The sequence below is a fragment of the Cottoperca gobio genome, chromosome 11 (genome assembly GCF_900634415.1).
Source record: "Cottoperca gobio chromosome 11, fCotGob3.1, whole genome shotgun sequence".
NCBI lineage: Eukaryota > Metazoa > Chordata > Actinopteri > Perciformes > Bovichtidae > Cottoperca > Cottoperca gobio.
Genome location: NC_041365.1, coordinates 16,847,521 through 16,857,087, shown reverse-complemented (window position 1 = coordinate 16,857,087; position 9,567 = coordinate 16,847,521). Strand labels below are relative to the sequence as shown.

The 9,567-nt window shown below is 43.8% G+C and overlaps 2 protein-coding genes across 2 annotated transcripts; both read right to left on the bottom strand.

The window, feature by feature from the left end:
* Positions 1 to 2,055: 2,055 nt before the first annotated feature.
* On the bottom strand, positions 2,056 to 3,042 carry LOC115015875 (free fatty acid receptor 3-like). The gene has a single exon (XM_029443486.1). It carries the CDS (start codon positions 3,040 to 3,042, stop codon positions 2,056 to 2,058), a length of 987 nt encoding a protein of 328 aa, XP_029299346.1.
* Positions 3,043 to 7,612: 4,570 nt separating this feature from the next.
* On the bottom strand, positions 7,613 to 8,717 carry LOC115016065 (free fatty acid receptor 3). The gene is given in 2 exon segments (XM_075074138.1): positions 7,613 to 8,458; positions 8,460 to 8,717. Coding segments are annotated over 2 exon segments (1,104 nt in total).
* Between the last annotated feature and the right edge of the window lie 850 nt (positions 8,718 to 9,567).

Below are 9,567 nucleotides of genomic sequence, written 5' to 3'. Positions count from 1 at the left end.
GTACTCGGTGCAGTATACAACAGGACACTATAAAAGGATGTTATCTGCGTACATGCACTCCACCTGCATACTGTAGCAGCGCTGCGTTCATTATTACTGACAGGAAATGGCCAGAGGGCGGTTATCAGTCTCCCTGTTTGAAAGACACACTTTATAACTGCGCTTCACTACAGCGTTGTGTAATCTGTGTTTACACTTCCGCCTGTCCGTGCTTATAACTCCAAATGAGCTCTGCAGTGTACCGTCTCCACTTCCTGCTTATGTAACATGCCCTGGTTTTTAATTGCTTTAACCCTCGCTCCTATAAAACACTCATGTTTGATTAAACAGCGCCCTGGTTGAACTGAGTCACAGTCAAAATGATATTCAACCAGGACACTGTATGTATCTGTTCTGATGGGACGGTGTCCTGCTTCATTTTGTACATTACAGTTCTCTACGGGCAGAAAACACGTTTTCCCACAGACGATGTCACGTGACTCACATTTTTAATACTTCTACAGCTTGGATGGGCATGAAACTCTCTAACTCCCATTTAAAAACAATTGCTTTAAAGTAACAATCTCGAAGACATCTATTGCCGACTGAGGTAACACAATGGTGATTGAGCCTGTGGCCCGCTGATGAAAGCCTTTACTTTTGCAATGTTACCAACTGTGTGTCTGTCAAATTCCCGAAACTGTTCCAAAAACACACCTGCTATTACCTCTTAACGCCATAACAGAACAAAATGGAGATGTTCGAGATATTAACTTTCAAGATATTTTCAATGATCGTCAACATAGAAACACAGTCTGCATAATGTTACCATCCTATACGGTTATGTTAAGGCCACAAGTTGTAATTATTTCAACTTTGTTTCTGAGAAATCAGTTTTGGCATGGTGGTCGATGATAAAAACTACAATCCCCATGACAGTTTTAAAGTGGGAGGTGCAGGTTTTGAGTGCTCCTGGTTCCAGAAGTAAAAGTCATTTCCTGCAGAAGTGCCTCTCTGCAGTTGTTACTGACTTCTACCCTGAAGTTCTTTTGCACACAGATGTTTGCTTTTGTTCTGGTGATTCATCCAAAACAGGGCTTCAACTGTGTGCACAAAAACCTCAGGGTAGAAGTTAGTAACGACTCCAGAAAAGGCATTTCGTCAGGAAACAACTAATCAAGCAAGCTTAAAAATTCTGTACAGCAAACAGAAGTTTGTAAAGATCGAAATTTTACAATCTGCGGTTTAAACAAGTTGCCTTTTAATTTCTAGGTCATTTTTTATTACTTCAGCAACTACGGTGCCGTCTTTAGTTCCCAACTGCAACAACAAAGTGCAATAACAAGTGCAGATCTGATGCCACGTCCACGATACTATAGTATTGCCCGACGTTGATGGCTTACATACGTAACACTTTGTAACGGCAGACTTAAAACACTTTGTTTACTGGATCCACCAGTGTCCCAACATTTACATACAAATGATCGAGTAACAACGTTTTTAACCATCATCTTAAGGTCATTTTAAGGTAGTACTAAAATGTCATGCTTCTGGCCACGTCACATACGGCTGTTATTTCATTGGTTGTGCTTTGAAAAAGGTCAGCGGACACCAAGGTCAAAGTTGAAATAATTTTAACTTTAAGCGCAGCCCTCGTGGCAATTTCGAGCGGTGCGCCACGCCAAGGGTAACGCCTCTGCCTAGCTGGGCAGCGCTGCGCTCTCCATAGGAAAACAACGGGACTGAAGCCCCTTTCATAACCATTTATTTTGTCCACATTTTTATGCCTCCGTGCCGATGACAGCCGTGACTGGAAGCATCAGGTTGTGTGAGTCCCAATCTCAGGAACACAATATCTCAGGAACACCCGGAGGGAATTATTTCAAATTTGGCACAAATGTCCACTTGGACTCAAGGATGAACGGATGGTTTTGGTGGTCAAAGGTACAATTTTGGACAGACATGGATGTAAACTACAACTTGACCGATTGGTGGAGGCGATGATTCTAGCTTTTGCATGAAACAAACAAACATACTATCAAAAAGACCTTTACGTTAATCATTTCTCCAGAGCTTTCATGGAAGAGGGGCCTCCTTGTATTTTTCAGTCTTGGAGGGTCTCTGGTGAGAAGCGCCTTCACACCTCAGGATGTGCAGCTTTGCCATGATGTTCCTGAAGCAGTGGTTTAACATGCTCCTGACAGCCGCTGAGGAGAAGTAGAAGATAAATGGATCCAGGCAGGCGTTGAAGGTGCTGGAGAGCAACGCCACGTTCCTCCACTCCTCACTCTCCTGACGAACAAACCCCACCACGTGGGAGGCGTTGTAAGGCCCAAAACAGACGGCGAATACTATCAGCGTGCCGAGTGCCAGACCGATGGCACGCAGCCTCCTCCGCCTGCCGATGTTCGGAAGACGGGACAGGATGAGGATGAAGTTGACGTAGCAGAAGCAGCAGATGAAGAAGGGGACGCAGAAGAGAACGCAGAAGAGCTCCAGGCGGACTGGCAGCAGGATCTCGAGCTCGTCCTCGGTGAAATTTAGGTAGCAGGTGGGAGGAGGCAGGGCAGACATGCTGGCGTTGCTGCCATCTTTGTCGTCACTGTCTTTACCTCTGCTCCACTGGGCGTAGGGCATGATGTAGACGATGCTGAGGTTAAGAGAGGCCACCACCCAGAATATGATGCTGGCATACACGGCGTAGCGAGGTCTGCGACACAGGGAATACCTGAGGGGGAAGACGACCCCCAGGTAGCGCTCTATACTCACAGCTGTGAGGAGCAGGGTGCTGTTGTAGATGGTGACGTAGAACATAAAACCAGTGAAGGGACACAGGGGGAAGGGCAGCATCCACGCCATGCCGTCTATGGCCTCTTTCATTTTAAATGGCAGGAAAGCCAGGAAGATGAGGTCGGAGATGGTGAGGTTGAGGAGGAGGATGTCTATCGGGGCTGGCTTGCGTCGCACCTTGCGGCAGAAGGTGATGAATGCCAGGATGTTGGCAGGGACCCCCATCAGGAAGGTGACGATGTAGACGGGAAGCAACAGGCGGTTGAACGCCATGGCGTCTGCTCACACCAGGAACGGACTCTCTCAGACACTGGATGCAAGAAAACGTGAATTATGATTCAGAAAAGCAAAACATTCAAGGATGATTTTTCTGAATCGTTAATATTTGAGAGAAACATTCCTTCTTTTGAAGCGCTGATTGATGATGATTAAGGCCAGTTTGGTTTTCACCTTGCAGCTACGCTAGTGGGGTCGACCCACCACTTTGGTCCATACTGAGATATCTCAACAACAACTTCCCCAGAGGAAGAATCCTGCTGACTTCTCTCCTCTCTTTTCCTGTGGTGCCACCACAAGGTTGACTATGGATTTTCCATTAAAGTTGCTAAATATTAATTTCCCCCATGTATATGCTTCATGACCAAATGCCTGCAAAACTAATGACATTCCCATCAGCCTCAGCTGAACTTTGTCTTCAGTGCTAATAAGCTAATGTCAGCATGCTAGCACGCTACAATAAGATGGTGAACATGGCAAACATTATACCTGCTAAACATGTTCCCATGCTTACCTTTGATTAAAAGAATTTCCTGAAGGAAACATACAATATATATATAATCTGAATATTTTTGAAAGAACTCAGGTTTTAAGGAAGTCTATATCAGGTCAGGCGTTCTGGTCTTTTCTTCTGCCCTTTTTCGGGAAATTAAACTAGTAAAGACAAAAGTTGTTCCTGAAATACTTAAACTGGAAATGTCAAAAATAACTACTCAAAGAAACTTATTTTTTATTGCAACCATTGCAAAGAAAGATGTAGAACTTTTGCCTCAAATATCTCACAAAGCAAAAAGTGTTTGAAATAAAATAATAAAAAAGATTTTTTCAAACTTCTTTACATTACAGGTCATTTAGCAGTTCAACAGGTCATCTTTAAATTGAATTCAGGGATTTAAACTTATAGATGTACATTTTTAAATGTGGAGAGTAAAGAAATCAACATGAAAAAGCTTACAGTTGGTTATGGGGTTCACGGATATGTTATTCTATATTCTTTTTTATTTTCTCAGTGTCAAAAAAAAGACTAAAACCAACAATGCATCTGTCTTTCAATACTTTCCAACTTCTCTACGCTGTCTGAGGCGCTCTGCCCCCAAGCCAACTATGAAGAAAATCTTTTGAATTACTAAAATAACATAATCAAAGCTTTCAATTCCAGCATTTACCTCCCCATCAAACAAAAACTACCTCATTTAAATATGTGTACACGAATATAGATATACAGCCTTCATAAGTTACTTATAATAAGTGTGAGTAACTCACCTCTGTAAAGCTGGAAAAACCAGGCTCTCCATCACCGCTGTCAGCATGCTTCACCTCCTGGAAGCAGACTGATCTGATTAATATGCATGCTCCCACTGAATATCTGCTATCTCTCCTTCTGGACACAATCTGTGTTCTCCTCGCTCTCCAAACACCATCTCCCAGCAACCGCCCATAAGCTTGGCGTGATGCAGGTGTAAACGTGTCGTAATAACTTTTTTTTTGTCTGAATAGCTTCGATGGTGACAGAGAATTTGCAGATGTTGCATCAGGGAGAGTTTATCTGACTGTAGTGTCCACTCAGACGTCCACCCTGCAGGTTCCCACTGACAAATTGCAACTTAAACGCTTAAACAAACATGCAGTGACTACCAAGGAGTAAGATACACCCTGTTTTATTGCTTTTATTAACAGATGAGTTTGAAATGAAGTCCTGGAGCCTTCATCTCGGTTTATCTTTTTATAAACCCAATATAATCAGATCATGTACCAAAAATTGTATATTTTATTAATAGTGGTTCTGCCTTGACAATGAAATAAAAGGAAATACAATTACAATTAAATTCCAAATAATTAAGGCATAAGAGCAACACATGAAAGCTTATTTTACACTATTGATACACCAAAGTAGCTTCAGATTAACTTCAAATTAGCATCAGCGGCTACAAGAAGAGTTACTTCAGTAAAAGCAGTTTACTGGCTCAGCTGGTACCCGTCACTACTTGGCATGTTTTCCAGCTCTGGCAGCTGACTGGTGTTGGTTCACTGAGGGTCGAACTGCCCGAGGGGACAGATGGCTTCAGTCTGCAGCCTGAGGAGTCACTAGGGTCTGTCAAGTGTGTATCACATCCCCTCACACCAGCCCCCTTTCTATACGGTTTGCCTGCACAACAACAGATCTGGGATCAGTTCTGCAGCATGGTGCCAAATGATCCCTGTTGATCTGAGGTTGAACATTAAAGACACTTTAAGACCAGAAATGTTTATCAAAGTGGGTCGTGTGAAAGTTTGTATACACAGCAGGACCCTCCAAGATTCAGTGTGTTTATCTTTGTCAGGAAATGTTTTCACGGGTACAAGCGGCCGAAATGGGTTTTCTCAGACGGGTGGCTGGCGTCTCCCTTAGAGATAGGGTGAGAAGCTCAGCCATCCGGGAGAGACTCGGAGTAGAGCCGCTGCTCCTTTACGTTGAAAGGAGCCAGTTGAGGTGGTTCGGGCATCTAGTAAGGATGCCACCTGGGCGCCTCCCTAGGGAGGTGTTCCAGGCACGTCCAGCTGGGAGGAGACCCCGGGGAAGACCCAGGACTCGGTGGAGAGATTATATCTCCTCACTGGCCTGGGAACGCCTCAGGGATCCCCCAGTCGGAGCTGGAGGATGTGGCCCGGAGAAGGGAAGATTGGGGTTCCTTACTGGAGCTGCTGCCCCCGCGACCCGATCCCGGATAAGCGGTAGACGATGGATGGATGGAGGAAATGTTTTCAGGACCGGAGCATCCAAACAGAAGAACAATGTGTATTATTCTTATTGTTCTTACTATTTCATATTTGATGTTCACTTTGTATCATTTGTATTTATTAGATTGTTTCCTTGTCCTTATTACCTGGTTTGGTTTGAACTTATTATTGGTTTATTAAGTGGGCTGTGAACACTGTTTTTGTGTTAAATATGTGATGATGTTAGAAGGTCACATGTTTAATACTCATCAAGCATCTCTTTTGTGTTCATGTATTTATCACGTCACATCTAGAGACACGTCAGCATAAACTTCTCTATGCCATTGAGTGCCTGTATAACATATTGAGTATATTTTGTATATATTTATATTGTATTGTTTTATCTATATTAAAAAACATAATTCTGCGATTTCATTCTTGATATTTAAATATTGTTTGTTTGTTTTTAATTTGCTTATAAAACTTGAGTTATAGTTTATACTTACAGTAGATATATGATGCCTATTCTATGATAACAGATAACAATTCATTACAAACTGATTTAATCTTTTTTTTCTTTTCAAAACATGACAATTATTACATTAATCACAAAGTCACTTCATTGAGTTAATGAAACTCTGATTTTAATTCCAAAACTCACTCATTGACTTCATCCTCCAGCTCACGTCTGTGTGTGTGTGTGTGTGTGTGTGTGTGTGTGTGTGTGTGTGTGTGTGTGTGTGTGTGTGTGTGTGTGTGTGTGTGTGTGTGTGTGTGTGTGTGTAGCCAAAAGGAAGAACTATTAGAACTATTCATTAAAAGTATTATTATAAATATCTTTCAAACAAACTTTATTCTTTAAAGACAACAGACAGTCCACACGATACATTTGTAAACATCATACTTTATTTTGAAGGTAATTTTAGAACATTTTACAAGTAAACGGACTTAAACGCTAATTAACATGTTCAGAAACCAATAAATTAATTCTCAAACGTATCTTTATTAAAACGTATAATTAGTATATATATAAAAAGTATAATTAATTTCAAACCTCAGTAGATCTGTTTTAACTTGTCACAGCTGTGACCAATAACATTAACGAGGAGCCGGTCAGTGAAACACAGTGCAGCATAATTAAAGACATTTGTTGCACCTGTGTGTGCGTCTAAATATCTGCTGGAGCAAAGGTAAGCTCACAGGTCCGCTTGTTTTCTATCCAGTCTTTTTAGGATAAGAAAAACATGACATATTGTGAGGTGGTTCCCCGGGTACAGCTTGGAGCAGAAACTGACAGACACCAGATGGAGCCATTTGTCATCAAACCAATCCCCTGGCACCCGTAAAGGCCGCCACTGCTTTCCACTGACTGGTTTAAGACTAAGGCTTGTTGAATTATGCAGTTTTCAAGAAGAACACTTCTTCCATTTCAAAGATTTGCAGTTTCCTTGGTCAAAAACATGGATTTCCAGATGTGCTAGTGTTGGCAACACTTTCAGCCATTCCCAGTGTGTGAACACTCACAGGAAAAACAAACATTATGAGTCACTTTTTATTATCAGCAAAAACACTGACATAACATATCTACATATCTACACTCCACACTGTTGGCAAAACAGCTTTTGTCATCATCTTTTTTTCTTTACAAACATTTAATCTTTATAAAAAAGATAATTTGCTGGTCCATATGTTAGGTGGAGGTATACTGAATCTAAACCAGATACCTGAACTAGATATCTGCTAGATCTTCTGGAGCTGTTGGAAGACACACACAAAGGATGATGGGCTGAATGTTTTTATCCAGCTCCTCCTTTTGGATTTGTCACGATTATTTTCCCCAGAATCCCTGAAGTCTCCACCCACTGTGACCTCACTCATGGCTAACTTTGGTCACCTCGGCCCCCCCCTGGCTCCTCTCAGAGAGTGTTTGTGGTGCCTTGACATTTGCATCACCGTTAGTGCTGTGACCTCGATGGTGACACCCCTCAACCCGGCTGAATTGGCTTTGACGTCCACACATTCTTCCCATGATTCCCCTCGACACTGCTGGCGACAGCATCATCATGATCACAGGCTCCAGGAAAACATTACAGGAGCTCGTCAGTATGGCGTACGTCCTCCACTCAACATTTTCGTCCAGCACAAACCCCACAACGTGCGAGGCGTTGTAGGGTGCATAGCACACCACAAACACAGCCAGCGTGGAGAGAGCAACAGTCAGGACTCTTCTCTTTCCCATGGGGCGCAAATTTGAGCGCCACACCAGGGTGACGCAGCGCAGTGTGCAAAACGACGTCAAAATAAGAGGCAAAAGAAACAAGACAATGGCCATCTCCAGGCGGAGAGGTAGCAGAACAGCCAGCTGCGAGGCGTTAAAGTTGCCGTAGCAGGCTAAGGTGTCATTTTTAATGGAGACAAAGTTAAGCCCTCCCTCAGCCACCAGGGCAAAACTCAGGTGAAGGAGCACCAAAGCCCACAAGGCAGCGCTGATGATGCAAGAGATCCGAGCACGGCGGTATCTCTTGTAGATGATTGGGAATGCAATGCTGAGGTAGCGCCCCACTGTCACGACGGTGATGAACAGGCAGCTGCCGTACAGCGAGGAGAAGAGGCAGAAGCTGTAGATGGGGCAGATGGATACTGGCAGCGTCCAGTCCTGAAGCAAAGTCTCCAGAGCCTTGACGGGCAGCCAGGCCACAAGCACCAGGTTGGCCAGGACACAGGTTGAGGGCATAGACCACATTGGGAGTGGCGCCACGCTTGCGGGCCTTGCGCACGTACACGAACAGGACCAGCAGGTTGGCGGGAAGGCCCAGCAGGAAGGTGAAGGTGTAAACAGTAAGGGCGACGCAATCCTTGTAAGCCACCTGCATGTCTTCAGTTTAGGACATGGACACTGCTGAGAGGCTCAAGAAGTCCAGCAGAAAGGAAGCACGGCCTCCAGTTGACCATGAACGGGGTGAATCTTCAAACATTCTTTAAGGAACAAGCAAACAAACGGATTACTGGATGAATAGTTTGGTTGTCCGTGTGTCCTCTCCATTTATTAACCACATCTTTCAAAATACATTCTCCAATTGTGACATCAATGTCTGTTTCCAGGCCGGTCAGAGAGGCTGCTGCAGAGCCAGGTATCTCAAAGTCAGCTCTGAGACGTAAGCAACATCTCTGAGACAGATGACAGCGGGGAAAAAAAAAAGGCGGTGGCCACAAAAGTGGGCAGGTAGGGGGCGAGGTCCGCACGACATCATGACAAAGATGCAGATAAGGAGACGCATCCACTCATGCAGAAGTATGGGGCATTTAGCAGGCACCAGGCAGCCGTAATTGCCCTCTCAGTGTAGGGCAACAGACAGGTAGCATCTGGGCCATTAAGTGAAATGATTCAGAATAATTCCGCGTGTCAGGAAGCACATGGCCTTCCCATTGAAGCAGAGGCTGTCTAAATGAACTGAAGTGCCAGGCAGTAAAGTCGTAAATGTGCTCAAGTTGATGGTTAATGCGAGGACAGGATGGGTTGGGCTTTCGGAAACGATGACTTGTTTGTGGCGCTTCTCACAGGTTTATGGTAGAGAATGAGTTTTTTAGTGTTTGTGTGTGTGTGTGAAAGTGAGTGTAAGAGAGTGGGTGTGCCTTGCAAGAGGCTTTTGCTGAGGAAAATGGAGCAGAAAATCCCTTTAAATATAGCAGGATGACAGATACCAAGAAGCGTTTTTCCAAGAAAAGACCTGCAGCAGTTCAAAACATGTCTGCTGGCTGTTTGATTAGTCTATTGATCCACTGCTCAAAACAAATGTGTGTATACTCTTCTGATATCTTGCAAAG